At 38.8% G+C, this 22,169-nt stretch overlaps 1 protein-coding gene across 4 annotated transcripts in view; it reads left to right on the forward strand.

Annotated features, from left to right (window-relative positions):
* The window catches only part of ZNF385D (zinc finger protein 385D), a 1,382,400-nt gene that overhangs the window by 1,272,318 nt on the left and 87,913 nt on the right, over window positions 1–22,169 (forward strand). For all 4 annotated transcript variants that reach the window (XM_044066958.1, XM_044066959.1, XM_044066960.1 and 1 more), the window contains one exon: window positions 15,516–15,761. In XM_044066958.1, coding sequence (XP_043922893.1) covers window positions 15,516–15,761 — 246 coding nt within the window. The remainder of the gene's footprint in view (window positions 1–15,515; window positions 15,762–22,169) is intronic.

The raw sequence follows: 22,169 nt of genomic DNA on the forward strand, positions 1-22,169 counted from the left end.
TGGACACATTATTCCAGTCTAAGCAAGATAAGTTCAGCAGATGTGGTGAAGGAATGGGTGGATGGGAGTATCGTTTAAGGCACCTGTTGGGAAGAGAGTTTTATGGTTAGGGAGTGGGAGGGAGGTCTTAGGGTTAAGGAGCAAGAGGGAGTTTTTTGGTTAGAGAGCAGTAAGGGGGATTTAGGGTTAGAGTTAGGGTCTCAGTAGGGATAAAGAGGTTTATTGGGTAGTGCTGAGAACTAAGTAGTTACAAGAGATTGAATTAGTGGGAGTGGAGTTTGACCACTTGCCTGTTCAAGTAAGTGGCAGCAAGTGCATTGCTAGCATGCAAACATAATGCTCAACTAACATGTAGGGAAAGGCATATATTAAACTATTTCTGATATTTAAAGATGCAAAATGTCAGAATATTAGAAATCTTTGAATTAGAGAAAAATGAATTAAAAACAAAAAATAACATTTTCTGACTGCCTAATTCACATCCTAGTAGGGTACCTAAGAAAGTTAAACATGAGTGCAGATATGATGAGCAGAAAAATATGACATAACAGTTGCATTTCCATATACAGTAGAGGGAAGGTTTCCAACCAGAATCACTGTCCTACCAAAGTCAATGTCTGTGTTGTTAGAAATAATTTTCTAAATAATACATGTGTATTTCACTAAAGAAAGTGCAGAAACACCCACACACACACACACACACACACACACACACACACACACACACACACACACACACACACACACACACACACACCAGCTTACTCACTCTGAAAAGTGAAGTGTTCAGATTCCACAGCACAACTGTTTCCACTCTATCTTCAGTCAGTCCTCTCAGCTAAAGTAAACTCATCAGCAGAAACTGTTTGTTTCTCCTCCCAGAACAAAAGCAATTCTGCAGCACAACTGTTTCCACTCCACTCTGTCTTCAGTCAGTCCTCACAAAAGAAAACCCATCAGACCATCAGCAGAAACTGTCCGTTTCTCAAACCATCTGTTTCAGTTCCCGCTCATGCCATACGATGATGTCAGCATACTCTTTGCCCGTAGTCCACTCTGAAATTCAAATTCCTGATGCAGAAACAGGTCGCAAACACCTGTTGCATCTCTGCGACAGGACGGGATTGGATGCAAAAGGCGCTCTTAAAGAGGAACGCCCGCTTTTTAAAAAAAAAAACTTTTTTTTATGAAAATAAGACTAATCCCAGCTAATCGATTCCAGGGGGGTGCAAGTGCACCCCCTAGCACCTGCCTGCAGGCACCCTTGCTCACAGGATTCTTGTGCTATCTGTCTGAAAGAAAACAAGCAGTCAGATGGCACCAGGATTATTTCTCATTTCTCAAGTTTCAGTCCTCAGCCCACTCCTCTTTAACATCTTTATAAATAAACTACATAATCCCACAGAACATGCAAACATTATCCAATAGGCCAATGATTCAACATTATTGCCCTAACTCTTTGCAAACTACATTCATTTACCCAAACCTCTTTTACCTCTATAGTAACCTGGCTAAAAAACACATGACTGCTCCTTAACCCTATCAAAATAAAATTGATGTTCTTCACCCCAAAATAATATAACAATCAAACACAGTCTTTCCTAATTATATCAGCAAACAACATAAAAACAGAAATAGTTAAACAAATAAACTCCAAGGAGTTGTCATTAATGAAAATCTCAGATTTGACTACCATATCTTACAAACCATAAAAAGACCAATCAGAAACTGGGCTCCCTCTATAGAGCCAAACAGTACCTTACAGATACAGCACAACAAACATTAGCCTCAACCTTCTTACTCACAGCCATGCTTTATGTATCACCTATGCTAACTAACCTAAATACCACACTTGGATCCAAACTAGCTTTCTGGTCCCAGTAAAGAAATGAAATGCCTGAAAAGACTTTTTTTGGAAAATGGGAGAAAATCCAAAAGGGTTAAATGAAGGTAAAAGAGAACTATCTCATTAAGTACGAAAAGATTGCAGCCATGAAATGAAAATAGTGTTGACTTTTTTCCTCATCCAAACTTGGGCACAGGAGTGATGATCTAAAAAAGATAGGCCCTATAATACAACATAGGATATAGGAAAGTATTTGTTAGCCTAGGGTAGTTTTATTTGTTGAGTAGTCATAATTCGTGTTGGTCTCAGCCCTGCTTTTACAGAAGAGGGACACAATTGCAATAACCACATCAGTAATATAATCAACTAAATAATAATCCATTTTAGCACTTTTCAAAAAATGCCAAATCAAAGAAACATTCCACAACAAACTTAGTTAACCAAATCCAGTCAGTTAATTGCATGGTACCACTGTTTAGTTACATTACTATGTACTTTCAGTTTATTTATGTTTATTACTCTGTCTGAATAGCATAAATGCCACTATATATTTTCAGTTAATTTTACAAGTAAAGACTATTACATTAGTGAATAATTAGTTTAGCTTAATGAATCATATTTAGTACAACAGTATGGACATCTATGCAAGTTAGTTTCTTTGTAGAACTGCAAAGTTATCTTATTTTAGTACTTTGTTTAGTGACTCACCATGTATATAATGACATGCAGTCTTCAAAACAAATGTATAGGCCTTCTTATTAAAATTGAAGTATTGACACCTTTTCTATATATTGCCTTATATGTAATATAATTTAACTAATCATTTTTTTCTGAATGAAACTCATAAATATACAGATCTTTGGTATCTCTTCCATATATACATAATTCTATTTTCTAATTTCTCTGATCCATAATTTTTATTAATATTGCTTATAAAACATATTATACAAACTTCAATAAAAGACATGATCCTTTTCAAATACTAAAAATGTAATTAAGAATTTTTTTTTTATTCTGATTCAGTCCATTACATTTTTATAGTCAGTATAGATCCCACAAAAAATCTTATTGAGATACTAACAAGCAAATACATTGGATCATATAACCATTAAAATGTTTTGTGTTCCTAAATACACCCCTCCAATTTAGCAGGAAATATTCCCCATTATATAAAATCAAATGGCATAGCCTAGGAGAAAAATGCATGTATATGGGGAAGGAATAACATAACCGATAACTGTTACTGAAAAATACAAAAGAAAATGATATGGGAGCAAACCCAAAAAGAATGATAAAGTTACACCACTAGCACTCCCCATCTAAATCCTGTCATATTAATGTAACATTTTCTCTTTTTACTATTTCATCTTCTTCTGAGGATTTGTCAGTGAATTAAACCCTTTCCTTTAGTTCTCACCTGCATGTCAGTTTTAGATTGCCATTAATATAAATAAGACTGCACAAAACAGTTCTACACATAAAAGGCATGCATAACATAGTATAAGTGTGAAGTTACTTCTGAATCTTAGTTTCAAGGAACAAGTCGGTATGTTTATGCAACTATAAATCCACAGAAATAATAATGTGGGATCCATAACTATCTTTATAACAGACATCTATGTTTCATTCATTATCATAATTCTCTGCTTGTACTCTTAACATAGTTGTCTTACAAGGCTCTGGACCTTTAGTAACCTCACTGTTTATAAACAGAATCCTACGTTTACTACAACTGATTATAATTTTCTATGCAGATGAATATCTTTATTTTTGATTCCAACAGCAATAGCCTTAGCTTCCAAAATAAACCACAAACTTAATTCCTACATTGCTATAACTGAACTAACAATAACCATCTCATCATTAATGACAATAACACTAAAAGCAGCCACCTCTTATAGTAAGGCACAGTAGTAACAATAATATACCAAATGTTACCTCACAAAAACACCTGGCAATTGTTCTACCCCTCACAGTATCGTTTATCTCCCATACAGAACCGATCATTACCAAAATCTTAAAGAAAACGCTGCTATCATATTTTTGTCTCCAATTGCCAGTAAAGCCATAGCAAGAAACATCCTCCAACCCAAAATGGAGTATGGCATCCCTTTCCTTTCACTATGCTCAGCTACTAGCACTCACAAATTTCAAATAGTCAAGAACAACATGTCATTTTTTCTTACTAGCTAAGATCAGTATTTATCACCGTGATGTCATAAACAGCTTCAAATGGCTACTACTTCCAGTCAGGTTGACCTTTATTTTGAGCACACATGTATAAAAACAGTCTTCATCAGAAACTCCAATGAAGAAGGTACTACCATTTCAAGACAGTACCTTGGAACCATCATAGGTGAAAGAGCATATGCAAATCTTGGACTAGCCACAAGGAACCACATCCCTACTGATATACGGTCCTAAATCACAAGGGATACATTGAAAGCCAATCTGAAAGAGCATCTATAATAGCAGGCAACATGATCCTTCTTCTGTGATACTAGATAAGAGTATTAATAAATACCTCACAACAAAACATATTATTAGCATTACTAGTAATAATGATGGGTCAAGTACTCATACTACATTTTTTTAATTTCTCCTGACAAACTATATAAATATATATATATATATATATATATATATATATATATATATATATATATATATATATATATATATATATATATATATATATATATGAATCAACTTCTAATAATTGAAAGACCACTTACCTGAAATTGAGTTTACTGAGACAACAACACCAAACTGTTAATTTACTGAATGATCATACTACCAACTTTTTTAACAGGGAAACTATGCACTTGGCCAACATTGAATGAAAAAACACACTGCAGTACATCAAACCCACCCAGTTGGGGGGGTATACACCCCACACCCCCAATGTGGGGGGTTGCGCCACCCCTCCCCTTAATTAATATACCAACTCTGGCATTGCACTGCAGTGGGGAAAAGGCAAATTTCCCCATGTTGGCAAAGTACATACTTTTCTTGTTAAAAATTTCAGAAGTCTGATTGCTCGGTAAATTAACACTTCAGTGTTGTTGGCTCGGTAAATTCAGTTTCAGGTAAACGTTCTTTCGATTATTAGAAGTGGACCCATTATATTGAACATTACAGCTTTTAAGTATTTGCATATTGTAAATTTGTAAAGAGTGTAAATGCTTGATATCTGAATGTCAATCTCAATCTATTTTTCAATTTGGCTGAAAAAGGTAGGCCGACCAGCTCACCTACAAAAATCTGCAAATAAATACAAATTATAAATTATAGGTTTAAATATATTTAACAGTGTCAAGACAATGTAAGACATTAATGCTGAAGCACCAGCACTTCTAGAAATTCTTTAGTTTTAACAATTTTCTTCAATAAATATGGGCTTCTTATTTTACAGACCTGCAAAAATGTTACACATTTAAGGTTCTGATTAAATCATTCTGTTATTTTAAAGAAATCATATTCATTATTGACAATCTTGGTTCTACATCTAATGAAATATATTGGAATCTCACTATCAACTTCTTTGCACTTCCAAATTGAATTTTTATTTTGCACAGTTTTTATTTCTATTAGTCAAACAGAATAGAAATAAGGGGAAGGGAAGGTTTGGTAACCAGATTGAGTAAGAGTTCATATCAGGCTGATTGAGACATTTACTAAAAATCAAATGCAACGCATTTGACTCTATCTCCTTATGCATATATTTGTCAGTCTTATTTCACCTTTGTCAAAAAGTCCAACTGCCTGGTAATCATATTCCTACAACCTGAGTGATTCTCACTCAGGCATGGGGTCTTACTGCATCACAGAAATCTCATGTGTCTCTTAGTACCATGGAATTGGGAATGCTTGATTTTGTTCCCCCTGCCTACACTATTAAACACAGTGAAAACTATGTACTTTAGGGAATAGATAATAATAATAATATATATATATATATATATATATATATATATATATATATATATATATATATATAGATAATGGTAAACAAAGACTAGATTTCACTTCTGCAAATCTGTGCTCTGTTCACATATTCTGTACTGCTAGAACATGCTGTAATCCCTTATAAAATACAGTAGATAAACCATTAGCCAAGTTTGTAATTGCTGAAAATGCTATACATAAAATATTGACACTCAGTGGTATTATAGGTTTTATTGATCATCTTGAACTGTAGAAAATAGTTTTTCTTCTTCCCTCCACTATATGTTACTATGCACTCAAATTTACTATCAGCATACTTAAACAATAACATGACACCTTTTAAATATGTCTCTAACTGAAGCCACTTCTTGTTTAATCTGTGTATATATCTATCTAGTTATGTATATGTATGTTTCCAACACTGTGTTTAACAAATTCATAAATATCTGTAATAGTCTTTTAGACCTCTAAAAATATAATAAAAATGAACTGCATTTCTTGGTCCAGCATTCTAAAATGCTAGCCACCGCTTGATTGATGGCGCATTGGCCAAAAGCAATGATACTGCATGTTTTCGGTTTGTGATGAAAAATGCTTTCAACTAGGATTTTATCAGTGTGGTTTGTTTTCATTTATATAAATGCATGATGGCTTATGTCATAAGTGATGGCTTAATAAAGATGTTTCTTGTTTAAAAAAGGGGGCAGGATTTCAATAATTTATCCATGTGCAACTAACAGTGGGTAAAACTGCCTTCCAGTTTATAGCCTGCTACAGACCACCCTCCCAAACCCAGGAACCCCACTCGGCCTTCCTGAGAACACTGGAAAATATGAAGGTCTCTCCAAACACCATTATATTGGGTGACTTCAACTACCCAAACATAGACTGGGAGCATTACTCTAGCTCCAACACCCTAGCCCAAAGGTTCCTTGAATTTATAAACTCAAATGCTATGGAACAACTTGTTACCACTCCCACAAGAGGGGAAAACATACTGGGCCTGATTATCACCAACATGGGGACTCTATGCTCCAGACCAGAAGTGTATCCCTCACTGGTAAGATCAGACCATAAACTAATCTCACTGGATATTCACATCCCGACCCCACCCCCTGCCCAGAAAATCACAGTGAAAAACTTCTCTAAAGCAAATTTCACACTCCTCAAAACTGAGGTGGAATCCTTCAAAGCCCCCAGGCCTGTGGAAAATATGGCCCAGACCACAGAATCCTTTATAAATGCATTCTATGAACACCTTCAGGAATGCATGGATCATGCGATCCCAAATAAAACCAAGACCCAATCCTCCAAAGGCAGATGTCCTGTCTGGTGGACCCCATCCATAAACAAACTATACAATAGAAGGAGGAAGCTACTAAATGATAGAGCAAAATCCCAAAAAGGGAAGGCATCACTGATCAGTATTAGCAAAAACTACGGGCACACATAAAATTGTCTAAGGCCAGCTTGGACCGAAAAATTGCACAGGACACTAAGGATAATCACAAGGCTTTCTTTAGTTATGTTAGGAACCTTGGTGGTAATTCCCAGATATGCTCAGAATTAGTCCAAAATGACAAAAAATACACCGAACCCACAGACATTGCCAACATCCTAGCTGACAGGTTCAGCGCAAACTTCTCTCCCCTCCCCACCAAAGGGCAAATATCTATCCCAGCAGAGTTCTGCCCCCCTGACATCTCAGATGCTCAGGTAAGAGCTGCCCTCTCCAAAGCAAAAAACACAGCATCAATGGGACCAGACGGTGTCCCGGGCTGCGTCCTACATGAACTCCAAGAAGAGCTAAACCCAAACATAAAACTACTGTTCAATCTCAGCCTTACTACAGGATATGTGCCCAAAGAGTGGCATACAGCAACAGTGGTCCCTCTCCATAAAGGTGGTGCCTCAACGGATCCTGGAAACTATCGCCCCATAAGCCTGACTAGCTTGGTCTGCAAAGCTATGGAAAGGATTCATCATGGACCTCATAAATAAAGATACTGGGGACCTACAAGCACTGGATCCTACCCAGTTCGGCTTTGTTAAGGGCAGATCCTGCCTCTTAAACCTGGTTGATTTCTTTGAAACAGCCACCAAGGCCATTGACGAGGGGAAGGTGGTCCACACAGCCTACCTGGACCTCGCAAAAGCCTTCGATACAATACCCCACTCGGGCATTATAGATAAGCTCACCAGCTTAAATATAAACCCCTATGTCACTAGATGGATTGCAAATTGGCTCAAGGACAGAACCCACATGGTTAGAATTGCTGGAGCCATGTCAGACTCCAAACCAGTTACAAGTGGTGTCCCACAAGGCTCTGTCCTGGGACCTCTCTTGTTCGGTATGTATTTCTCGGAGGTACAGGCCAACACGGAAGGACTGTGGCTGACCAGGTTCGCAGATGACTGCAAACTGGGCGCCATAATCGACTCTCGAGCCGACACAAGCATCCTCCAAAAGGGCCTCATAGAAACAGACAACTGGAAGAGCTCTCAGATCATGTGGCCCAGGCAGGTATGACCCTAGCCCTGAGTAGCATCCTGCCTTCGCCCAGAATGATACTACAATATAAGGATAAAATGATTGACTTCAACAATTGGCTAAGCTTATGGTGTCATTCAAAGGGGATCCAGTATCTGTCTGCCTGGGATGACATGATTGACAGACCACGATGCTTTGCCAGAGATGGTCTGCACCTGTCACCTCTGGGATTCAGGTTACTGGCTAAGGCTCTTGCCACCCCTATAGTGCCTTTTTTAGGCAAACTTCAAAGGACAAAGCCACCACCATAACAGGTACAAGCATGCAAAATCTGAAGGTAATGCTACTCAATGCTAGAAGTCTAAACCTCAAAATGCACTCTCTCGAGGCACTCCTAAAAATGGAGAACATCGATATCTGTGCAGTAACTGAGACCTGGTTCAAGGCTCCACAGAGCACCCCTGCAATACCAGGCTACAACTCTTACCACACTTTTCGGCCACCAAACCAGGACCGAAACACTAAAGGTGGAGGAGTGTCAATATTCACCAAGGATATTCACACCACCAGGCTAGTTGGCCAACACAATGTGTCTGAAATTCTCCAAGTGCAACTAACACTAGGTAAGACTGCAATCCAAATTGTAGCTTGCTACAGATCCCCCACCATACCCCAAGATTCTCACTACACCTTTCTAAACATACTGGAAAATATTAAGATAGAACCAAACACCCTAATACTGGGTGATTTTAACTACCCTGCCATTAACTGGCAAAACTACTCCTGTCCCAACACCTTTGCGCAACGGTTCTTGGAATTCATAAATTCCAATGCCCTGGATCAACTAATCCATAGTCCCACCAGGGGCTCCAATATCCTAGCCCTGGTCATTACCAACATGGGAAATCAATGCTCCATACCTATGGTCACCCCCTCGTTAGTCAGGTCTGACCATAAGCTAATCACCCTTAATATCCACATCCCACGCTCAGCCACCAGTAAAGAAACCACGATAAAAACTTCTCCAAAGCCAACTTCATGCTACTCAAGTCAGAAGTGACAAACTTCATAACACCCATGCAGACGGAACTGAAAGTTCAACTGCTGAATCCTACACTAAGGCACTGTACGAGCACATCCACTCATGCATGAATCGTGCCATCCCAAATAGAACCAAAATGCTCTCATCCAAAAAAGGAAGCCAATCTGGTGGTCCCCTGCCATAAACAAACTTTACAATAAAAGGAAGAAACTTTTGCAGAAAAGAGGAAAATCCCAGGATGCAAAAACTCCTTACTAGCCTCAGTAAGAAACTGAGATGCCTCATAAAATCCTCCAAAGCTAGTTACGAAAATAAAATTGCCAAAGATTCCAAAGACAACCACAAAGCATTCTATAACTATGTCAAGAATCTAAATGGCAATGCTCAGATCTGCTCTGAGCTAAAACAGAATGGCATTAAATATACTGATCCAAAGGATATTGCCAATATCCTGGCAGATCGATTCAGTGCCAACTTCACCCCTCTCACCCCCTAAATGGCACATCTCAATACCGGATGATTGCCAAATTCCAGTAATAATGGTCACACAGGTACAAAACGCACTCTCTAAAGCCAAGAATACAGCATCCATGGGACCAGATGACATCCCGGGCTGTGTACTACATGAACTACAATATGAACTGGCACCTCACCTAAGTGTCATGTTTAATCATAGCCTCACCTCAGGTTTCGTGCCCACTGAGTGGCGCAGAGCTACAGTTATCCCAATCCACAAGGGGATCCACCTTGGATCCCGGAAACTACCGTCCCATCAGTCTGACAAGCTTATCTGCAAGGCCATGGAGCGTATTATCATGGAACTTATAAACAAAGACATTGGCAACCTTCAAACACTGGACCCCACCCAGTTTGGGTTTGTGAAGGGCCGATCTTGTCTCCTGAACCTGATTGACTTCTTTGAATCAGTCTCCAGAGCCATGGACAAGGGTAAGGTGGTCCACACAGCCTATCTAGACCTTGCCAAGGCCTTTGATACCATCCCCACTCTGGAATCATAGATAAACTTACTAAGTTGGGCATTAATCCCTATGTCACCCAATGGGTTGCTAAATGGCTTACTGATAGAACCCACACTGTAAAAGTAGCCGACTCCAAATCCAGCTCCAGACAAGTGACAAGTGGAGTACCTCAGGGTTCAGTCCTGGGGCCGCTCTTGTTTGGCATCTACTTCTCTGAAGTACAGGTCAACACTAAGGGACTCTGGCTAACAAAGTTTGCAGATGACTGCAAACTGGGAGCCATTATTGAATCCCCAAATGATGTGGATACTCTACAAAAGGGCCTTACAGAAACAGATGCTTGGTGCCAGAGCCATGGGCTCAAGCTCAATGCCAAGAAATGTATTGTTATCCCCTTTGGGAAAAAACATGTATCCATGAATTACCATATAGGTGGCAGTACACTAAACACAGAAAGTGTGATAAGAGACTTAGGGACACAGGTGGACAGTGGTCTCACCTTCGATAACCACATCGCCACAACAGTTAGGAAATCCTTCTATGTGGCACACCTCATCACAAAGGGCTTTTCATCCAGAAAAAAGCAGGTCATTGTCCCACTGTACTCATCCCTCATTAGACCCATTATAGAATACAACGCCCCATTTGGTATGTACCTCTCAAGACATCTGCAACAACTGGAAAGACCTCAGAAATACCTCACTAAAAGAATCACAGGCCTAAAACAGATGCCCTACGCTGACCGCCTTAAAAAACTCCAGCTATACTCTGTCGCATATCGTCTACTCAGAGGCGATCTCTGCTTAACATACAAGGCCATGTCAAACCCAGAGCTGCTGGACATGCTACACTTAAAGAAATCCCAATCCCTCAGAGCTACACACTCCAGGGATCTAAACCTTGTCATCACAATAAACAAAACATGCTGGAGGGATAGGTTCCTGACCCAGAGACTCCCCAGACTCTGGAATAGATTGCCCATACATGTCAAGCAGAGTGCCTCTTTGGACCTCTTCAAGAGGAACCTTGACAATTGGATGGGAGAAAGGAAATTCACCCCAGGGATCACGTCAGTCGCCCTGCTAGACAGGGGTCCAGGAAAGTAAATAATGTGGGAAGAAATAGCCATGGAATTGTTATGGCTAGGCTTGTATAGGCCCTAGGGCTGATAGCCTAGTACCAACCTATGAACCTATGAACCTATGGTGCCAGGGCCATGGCCTCAAGCTAAATGCCAAAAAGTGTATAGTCATCCCCTTTGGCAAAAACAAAGTGACCACAAATTACCACATAGGTGGTAATCCATTAAGTACAGAAGAAGTAATTAGGGACCTGGGGACCCAAGTTGATAGCAGTCTCTCATTTGACAACCACATGGCCAAAGTGGTTAGAAAAACATTTTATATAGCCCACCTAATCATGAAGGGATTCACATCTAGATCAGGGGACGTCATCATGCCTCTGTACTCAACCCTCATCAGGCCCATAATTGAGTACAATGCCCCTTTTGGGATGTACCTTACCAGACACCTGCAGCAACTGGAAAGATCCCAAAAGTACCTCACCAAGAGGATCAAAGGGCTCAAACAGATGCCATATGCTGCCCGGTTAAAGAAACTCCAGCTCTACTCAGTGGCATACCGCCTGTTCAGAGGCGATCTGTACCTGATGTATAAAGCCATGTCCAACCTGGAATTAATGGACATGCTGCACCTCAGAAAATCCAAATCCCATCAAGCTACGCGCTCGAGAGACTTGAACCTCAGCACTGAAATAAACCGGACATGCTGGAGGAACAGATTCATAACCCAAAGGCTCCCTTCACTCTGGAATAAAATCCCAGTCCAGGTTAGGCAGAGTCCATCATTGACTCTCTTCAAGAGGAATCTTGATGAGTGGATGGGAGATCATAGGTTTACCCCGGGTATCACTTCTGTGTCACTGTTAGACAGAGGCACAGTATACTAACCTCGAAAAAGGGCATAGCAAAATAAATTTAAAATGGGTGGCGAAAGCCAAACACATTCTGGCTAGGCTTATAAATGCCCTAGGGCAGATAGCCTAGTATGAACCTATGAACCTCTGAACCTATGTAATGTTGCTTAGGTTATATGATATACAGTATATCAATTTATGTGAAGTATAATATTTATTAATATTAATTTGTTAATACAGTTTGATTGCTTTTTGTATAAATGTAAAATTGCATATGTTACAAGTGATAATTCAATAAAGGTGTGTTTTAAAAAATATGTTGCATTTCTTCCATTTAGTTTTAGCCCATTTCAGTACTATGTTTTGTAGTACTTTTAGTCACATTACTGTTTTTTATAAACAGCTTTAGCACCAGCTGGAATGAGACTATCACACCACAGGCATCTTAATACCCAAATTAATAATGTCTACATGATGAATCACTCTGAAACTCCATGTCCAGTTATCTGAATTAATAGTACAATTTGGCATTCAGTCTCACAGATTACACACATTCTAAAGTCTAACACAAGCCCTTAAAAGAGAAATGATCATTTATATGTTTGTGTCTACTACATATTCATCTAACTGATACTACTACTGCTACTACTATCAAACTAAAACAACCCACTAAACATAAAGAATGTTGATCAGAATCTTAGACACACACACACACACACACACACACACACACACACACACACACACACACACACACACTCTCTCTCTCTCATGTCAGAGACTCTTATTAGCTGATTGTGCTGTTGAATGTCCTTTCAAATAGATAGGATAGGTTTATACATAAAACAACATTTTATACATACAAAGGTTCATTGAGAAAAACATATCCACTGGGCTTTCCTTACAGCAGGGAGAAGAAGGAATCCACCCTGGGAGCAAGATATCTTGGTGCAGGATTTTAGTTACTGACCTTCAGTTTCTGAATGGTGATAATGCATTTATGAAAGTACTTTAGCACTGAGCAATGCATTTTCTGCCAGAGCTATAGCACTCAACACTCCCTATTAGCTGTAGCAAACCACTTGTTACATTTGTAGCAAGTAGCTTACTGCAGGTTAAAGGAGAGAAGGTAACCTTTTTGTTACTCTTTGTAATGTTGGGTATTTGAATAATCAAGGAATGGCCAAAGGCACCAGAAGGGCTGGCTACACCACTCAATATGTTCAGTTGAATTTGACGCATTTTAGTCCTTGAATCTTCTATCATTAAAAGGCTTTATTTGAATGGTTCTTCTAGTTTCCTAAGTAACTTTGTTAGTATATACATTTTTACCTATTTGCTGTAAAACTGTTTTTTAACCTAATGATTCATAGTTGTTGTAGTGAATGTAATTGTAGTACATCCATTATGCGCTGCCTTTATTTTCTGATAAATCACTGAGGATTACAGTCATCTATGAGATTCCTTTTCACCAGGTTTTACCTCTACATTAACACCTTGTTGGAGATCATTTATTCTCTGGTCAGTGAGACAGTGTACATTTTTCACATACCAGTGGTAGTGGCACCACTGGTCGCATATTTGCCTTTGATGCAGAAGGCTGTGGGTTATACTCACACACCAGGTGGATTAACTGCTAACATTGCAGTTCATCATAAAAAGTGTGCCATCCTTCAGAAGAGATATCAAACTAAGGCACTATCTGTTTGAGTTGGTGGTAGCTCGTATGTATTTAAAAGATCCCACAGTACCTATCAAAAAGTGTAGAGAAGTTCCTTTATACCCTGGCCAAATTTCCCATAGTAGTGTAAATATTACCTCAGGTCTCCCATGAAAAGAGGCTACTAGTCTAGTGAGACTAACCCAGTCAACAAAAGGACAGATAAATAAATAGTTATCTAAGGAACTGTAGCATATTCTTCCTTTACTGTCATCTGATATACCAAATACTTATAGTTTGGACTACCTACATCTACCTTCTATATTTGCTAATTTTGTAGAAAATAACTGACGTATTTTTGTGAGGAAATTAGTTTTTAATTCTAAAAATCTTATTGTCAATTTTGGCCAAATTTTCTGTAATTAATATAACTATCACCTTGCGTTACCACTGAAAATGATCAACTTCCCTAATAGTATTAACTCAATCAAAAAAGGTAAATAAAATAAAATGAATTATTCTTCCATAATTATCCTTCTTTTTATATTATTTCTCTTTATTTATCAGGACATCTAATGGCAGCAGTTACTTAGCTCTTCTGTGCTGAACTAGTAACTACATTTTGAAGTCTGAAAGTAATTTTAGTAATATGGCATTGATGGGTTGCATCTTTGCTGAAAGTGCTAAGGAGGCTATTGTAAATATCTCATTTTGTTCTGTGAATTTAGATGATGGAAGTAACTTTAGTTATTTTAAAGAAAGTACTCATTGTTTAAATGGATGTGTCCATTTCACATAGCTTAGTTATATCTGTTGCCTGCAATGAGAGAGGGATAAGGAATAATGCTACTAAATCTATTTGTTATGAAATGCAAAAATGTTCATCTAGGAGGTCCTCACTTCACACTTAAATCTATTGCATTGCTGAAAGTCCTTTATTACATTATTTTAAAATCAAACTGATACCATTGCACATAGAGCGGATTCTGTAGTGTAAGTTCATCTCTGTATTTGGTGTCTGTAAAATAATCATTCACAACTTTATTTGAGGAATCACTCAGGCTGTATAAGTTGCAAAGAAGAAATGGTTAGATGAGAGGCATATTTTTTTCTCTTCATGTAACAGTACTGCAGACTGTGATAATTATTGCTTTTCTCATAAATATTGTAACTTCTGGTCTACTCTGACCTTGTTCAAAAGCTGTCAATAGCAAGTTTAGACTCCAGATATCTTCATGAACGAGTGGAGAATCCAGCAAGAAAACGAGGAGTCTCAAAGAAATGTGTAGAATAACTTAAATAAAATGTTTTAGTAAATTATATTGCTTTCCAATGATGGAATAGAAATAAAATGGTTAAGTTTATAATTCAACCTTATGTATTGGATTTGGATATATAGTAAAACTATCTGAGAATTCTGATTCCTCAAAAATGAATTGCAATCCATGCAATCATTTTAGTATTTTCTTATCAATTACAGGTGCAACCTGAAAACAAAATCTTAAAAGAAGGAATTAATTTAGAATGATAAACAAAATTGAGCTATAAGTGAAACAGTAATGCAGCAGACAGCAGTTTCCACAATAATCATGGTTAGATTTTTTCTGTTGCAGAAAATGCTACAATGACATCTGCAATCTCAACAGCAGCTACGGTCTCAACAGTTCTTGCAGTGAAAAACAGTGTCCTGATTTCTGAATCTTCAACCAAGAATATAAAAAAATCCTGTATATCCATTGTCAACAGTACAACATGTACTCCAACAGAAACAGAAGAGGAAAAGGCAAAAAGACTACTCTACTGCTCGCTATGCAAAGTGGCTGTCAACTCCTCTTCTCAGCTGGAGGCTCACAACACTGGTAAGTAAATACAACATTCCATTTCTTCATTACTCGGAAAGCTGCACTTGTGGCATCAAAACACAGTTTGCAAGGAAAGGGACACCATATTCATACACATTGTGCGCATTTTCATATATGGGAATTCTGCTGCATTGTAAGTCTTTGTTATAGATGCACCACTGTCCTTGGTTTGTACCTGTGCTAGGTTCAAATCAGTCACTACAGGGTGTGATAATCTATGTGCCGCATACAAGGATCACACACTATATGGTCATAGCAAAGATTAATGGCCCCTTTCAGATGCGGGTGCCAATTACTTGCAGTATATCTGATTCATCATGATTGCTTGCCCCTGCCAGCTGATACCCATACACCATGAGTAGGCATATAAATGCAAGGCAGGCTGCCACATGTACTTGGAGACAACCCCAAATTTCAGGCAGGGTACATTACAAGTGATAAACAGTTGTTGAATATCATGACAACATAAACACTAATTATATCAACATATTAAATAAGTCATCAGTTTGCCAATGTTATGTGCTGCACTTACTGGAACCGGTGCCTGAACTAATAGCATGTCTTCATAAGAAAGTGTGATCAGTGACAGTAAACAGACTCCACAAACAGACAGCAGTTTGTGCATACTGTCTATAACCCTTCATCAGTTGCATAGGCCTGAAGCCAGAGTCTATTACTTATCAGATAAGATGTAGGATGTTACATCCCCCTCCAATATCAGTGATCTGGAGGGCTATGGTCTTGAATAACACCATGATAATCAGACAGAAATGTACTCATACCTGGTCCATCTTATCTTGCTGTCTTCTGCAATCCTATAATGTGTTTACCAAACACAACACATAGGAATGGCCCAATTGCTAACATTAACAGGTGGCGTACTTTACTTATACATGGAGACAGCTGCAGTGGCAAATCTTCATCAGAGATATTAGTAGTGAATTGATGGCTATGGAGCAGGGGGACATGATTTGTAAAGGGATTCTGAATGGTGACCTGACATTTCGCTTACGTTAAAGGAGCACAGGCCAGTAGCAATAGCAGCTAAAAACAGAGGACATGCTACTTTTGACAGCTGTTATGGCAATAGATGTGTACTGTCAGTGGTGGTATGTTACCGGTCATGCTGCTATATGTAGATAGCCCTGTTACATGACAATAACTGAACATCCTGAATGTCATTGTTACAAACATGTCTTTTGCTTTGAGTCTTGATGATAACATCGCCATTTGTTCATACACAATTTCAAAAATAAAAGAGTAGAAATGCTCTGTTAGGACCATTGACTGAAAACTCTAGACTACAGTAGGGTGTGGTACCTTTTACAAAACCAAAATAAGTGTTATAATATACTATATGTGAGATCTGAGCAACAATGGTGATCACTGAAGAGCAAGTAAGTTGTTATCGCTGGACTCAGCATATTCACAATCAAAGGGAGATAGTATAGAATATATCACTTCCTTCCATTTGTCTAAAAAAGGAATAAAACCATCAGTGTGTTCGCCTCGGGTGCTTTATCATTTAACTCAAAGTATGACAGAGAGAAAGACTGTGTGTGTGTGTGTGTGTGTGTGTGTGTGTGTGTGTGTGTGTGTGTGTGTGTGTGTGTGTGTGTGTGAATGAGCATGTTCATGTATGTGTGCGTGTGTGTGTGTGTGTGTGTGTGTGTGTCTGTCTGTGTGTCTGTGTGTGTGTGTTAGTGTTTGTGAGAGTGAACATGTGCATTTGTGTGTGTGTGTGTGAGAGCATGTGAGTGTCTGTGAGTAAGCATGTGGGCATGCACGTGCGTGTGTGTGTGTGTGTGTGTGTGTGTGTATGTGTGAGAGTGTGTGAGTGTGTATATGTGCATATGTCTGAGTGTGTCTGCCTATCTGTCCAGTCATATGTCTACTTGTGTGGATCTGTATGTCTAATAAGTTAGCTGGCAGACTTCACAGCCTGCCATAAATAACCTTAAAACAGGTGATCATGTCAGGATAATGATACCAGTTCTATCAATGTTCATGGGAGCTTTGCACACTGAGTGAAACCTTATTTTCTTAAAGTGCTTTAACAGTGAAGCACAATGCTATTATTTTTATTTAAACTAGTTGCATTACTGTGAAATAAATGTCATCAATTTATTGACACCCTTCCAGATGAAAACCACAAATTTGTATACCTGCTACTCTGATTATCAGAATTATGCCCTTGAACTTACAGTGAGAACCCCTTCCAGAGAACATGCTGTAAGGTATCCATTTCAAGAAAATTAATGAAATTGCATGAGGAGTACAGGACTAAGGTTCAGCTCCATTACACTTGTCTATAAAACAGCCTTCAAAAACAATAAATGGGATGGAATACTCCATAGTATAACTTTTAAGCACTAAAACTGCTCTACTTTATAAACAATAAGACGACAATTATTCCATCAATCCTGGAGTACTGTTTGTCCAATTCATTTTCTGCTGGTGGCTTGCTCTGCTTGAAGATGTATAACTAGACAGAAATGTCATTAAACTATCCATCCATCCCTCAACCCAATCATTCATCCATCAACACATTTTCTAATCCACTTGTCTTGTAAATGGTTACTAAGATAGCAACCTGAAGAGGGAAGTAAATAATTCCATAATTGCAGCATTGGTCCCCAGTTCATCCCCAAGCTCCCCAAACTTGTCTATTGTAACAATGTGACCACAGAAAACAATGGGAACACTGATTGGTAAATTGAGTGCATTGTCCCATGATTCATCTCCCACTTACTGCAGCTATTCTTTGGTAAACCTCCTGAGAAGATCCCAAGATACTTGAAATTCTATATGATAAGAGAGTATTCCTCTCTGTTTTGGAAGATAGTCATAACTTCTGATTTGGTGATGCTGACTTTTCATCCCAGCTGCTTCTCTCACTGCAGTGAATTTCTTCTATGAACACTGAAAATCACATTTTGGCTTTGAAATGATATCTTGCCCATAAAAATCAGAAACATAATGGGATAGCCCCCTCACATAAAGCATAATAAAGATAGCATATGCACATCTGTCACTTCAAAAATAGAGACCCCAAATGACATGTAAAAGAGACCACGGGGCCTAATACTGGTTTTCCATCTCGCACAAGACATTCCATGATAACCATTTATATGTCAACTGTAGGGCCACAAAACCCATGTAGACCACACTAGCAGACTTCCATAATTCCTTCAATATGCTTACAAGGATAAAGAGTTCATCCAGTTTTCCATGAGCAAGAAAACACTGGCAATGGTCCATAATCACAGGAATATCTACCAGATTATGTTTCCTAACATAGGCCTTTCCAGAGAGACTGAAAAGTTAAATTATGACTAGGTACACCTGGGTAGCTAGGTTAGGTCAAAGAAGGCAGCTGTCCAAAGCATAAGGTGATGGGATGTAATCAGCAGAAATTAACACCAATATTGTATTCACATTGAAGTGCTTCATGTGTGGCATTGTAACTGACATAATCAGCTTGGTACATTTATAGCATTTTTTCCTCTTGCTCCTCAACTAACTTGTTGAGTTGAGGAGACTTCCAGATTTTAGAACCACAAAGGGCTCCAGATAATCTAACTGCAGTTGTGACATTGCTGTCCCAGAGATGCTGCCCATTCATGCTCACAGCATTCAACAAACATGTTAACAAGGACAATCCTTCAATATCCAGAGCCTTCAGCATTTTCTTCCTGAACTTATCCACTCACATTGCCTCTTATAATGACACAAATTGGTTAATAACTGTAGCAATTCATGTACATAAATGGGCCCAAATTCTTTACTTTCTTCAGAAACTGCATGGTGAAAGTAGAAATGTCCACTATATCCAGGAGTTCATAATGTTTCTTCTGCATTCTCATCCTGAAAATATCATCAGCCAAGGTAATTGTTTCCATCCTTGATAAGAACTGCCTGAGCACTGTTCCCCTTCCTGAGATATCATTTGGCTTAACAGAGTATATTTAAAATAATTCAAAAGCCTGTTCCATGGCATCACACAAGTTTTCAAATCAATCAGTGGCACAGCTACTGCCTTGGCCTTTCCGTATCCATCAGTCTAATCTGGAGATGCCCCACAGCACACACAATTATCATCATTTGTATTGCACGAAAGGCATGTTTCATCACTTGACAGATTCACCCATGGCTGGTGTCCACATTAAGTCCACATTAAGTCCTTGAGCTGATGAATAGTTGGGGTATGAGGATACCAAGGATGGGATGGCAGAGAGTGGCTACCTTGCCTGGGCACCTGCTTCTGGTTTTACTTTTGATGTAGTTTTTTGATGAGGTGCAGAGAAACTCCCAGTTGAGTATCTTAAAAGTGCAGCTGAAGCCCTAGCCTACCCAGTTGCATTCATGATTAACCAATTTTTATCTGAAAGCTATGTCCCTTCACAATGGAAAATATCCCAAATTATCCCCCTCCATAAAGGTGGGCCCTCCACAGAATTCACCAACTACTGGCCCATAGCAATTCTGCCTCCTCTAGCAAAAATACTTGAGATATGCATTCACTCTCAAGTTCTAAACTACCTCCTTACTAGCAACCTCCTATCTAACACACAACATGGTTTCTGACCATACCACAGCACAACCACTGCCTTACTTGCTTTCACTAATGCAATCCTTCAACATAAAAGAAATGGTTATTTCACCTCTGCAACTTTCCGAGACCTATCTAAAGCATTTGACATGGTCTCTCATAAACAACTCATCACTGTCCTCAGTACTCTCTCCTTCTCTCAATCTGTCACAAACTGGTTCCAGAGCTACCTGACTGACCACCATCAATCCTTTGTTTGGCATAATGATATATCCCCCCAACTTCCTGTCTCAATTGGGGTTCCCCAAGGATCCATCCTGGGACCCTTACCCTTCTCCATATTCACTAATAATCTAGCCTCTGCTACCAAACAAGCCACTCTCATACAGTACGCAGATGATTCCACCATCATCTGCTCAGCCCACTCCCTACCTGAACTTCAAAAGACCACACAGGAAGCCTTTTCCGCAGTTGAAACTTGGCTTTCAGATGCACAATTAATACTTAACCCAAGCAAAACAAAACTCCTCATCTTCCAAAACACCAAACACAATATAAACACCCACCGATTTAATATTAAAGCCAACGACAACACCATTATCCCCCCAAGAGACCACACCAAACTACTTGGAGTTGAAATTGGCAATAACCTTAAGTTTGACATCCACATCTCATTAACCATAAAAAAGTACACAGAAAACTAGGAGCTTTATACAGAAACAAGCAATTCCTCACCAAAACTGCCAAGAGTTTAGTTGCAAATAGCCACCTTATCTCCACCCTACTCTATGCCTCTCCAATATTTAACAACCTAAGGCAAAGTGAGTTAGGTAAACTTGAAGCTTGCTACAGCAAAATAGCAAGGTTTGTCACTGGTGCAAACTACCGTAGCCACCACTGCACCTCACTTACTGAACTAGGCTGGCTAGAACTCCCTGAACTCCTATAATGATGAAAATTCTCACTAACCCACAAACTACTAAATCATCCTCTAAAAGTCCCATCCCTCCAAATTCTACTCCAACACTATCATACCACCAGACCACTACACTCCAGCAACAAAAATCAATTACAGGTAACTAGAACCAGGAACTCTGCTGGAGAAGCTCTCTTCTCCTATTCCATAGCAAAATTATGGAATACCCTTCCTCACACTATAACTTCTGTGTCATCATGCACTAACTTCAAAGTTGCTCTAAATTCTCATCTAAAAGAGCCCTGGGCATGCCCCTGTAACAAATCTCTCTAACATCTCTACCCCAACCTCTCTAATCCCTTTCTTCCACCCCTCTAGCTACCTCAGATTGCAGTCAAATACATTGCTTGTAAACCTATATCTCAGCTGTAATCTTGGCCACTGTTATTCAAGGGTAATAGCTGCTAGCTCAGCTATTAAAATACTTGCTAGTCTTTATGGCACCAATAATAATAATAAGTGTTGTACCATTTAACTAAATACTTAATTTCATTTTGAACTATAACTGTTTACTACTATTGCTAAACAAAACCTACCTATACTTCTTGTAACTTGTAATTAATTGCTGTTTTTAATTGTTTTTATTGTGGAGATTTTCTCCCCGGGCCTCCGCTGAAAAAGGACCTGTGTCCAGTCGGATTTTCCCGGTCAACAAACGTAAATAAATAAATGAAATAAATAAAAATAAATAATGTAGTTGCATTAGTTCTGCTGTTTTACCTTACCTTTAAATGTGTACGAGTTTAATTTATTTAATACAAATAGGTGTTTATTTTGGTCTGCTGTTAGTAAACTCTGTTTTTGACCCTGTGCTATTACTGCATGATCTCCAGACCAAATGATTAGTTTGTTATCTGCCCTCTAATAAAGTTGATAG

The sequence above is a fragment of the Protopterus annectens genome, chromosome 3.part1 (assembly GCF_019279795.1).
Source record: "Protopterus annectens isolate FY-2018-M chromosome 3.part1, PAN1.0, whole genome shotgun sequence".
Lineage (NCBI taxonomy): Eukaryota > Metazoa > Chordata > Ceratodontiformes > Protopteridae > Protopterus > Protopterus annectens.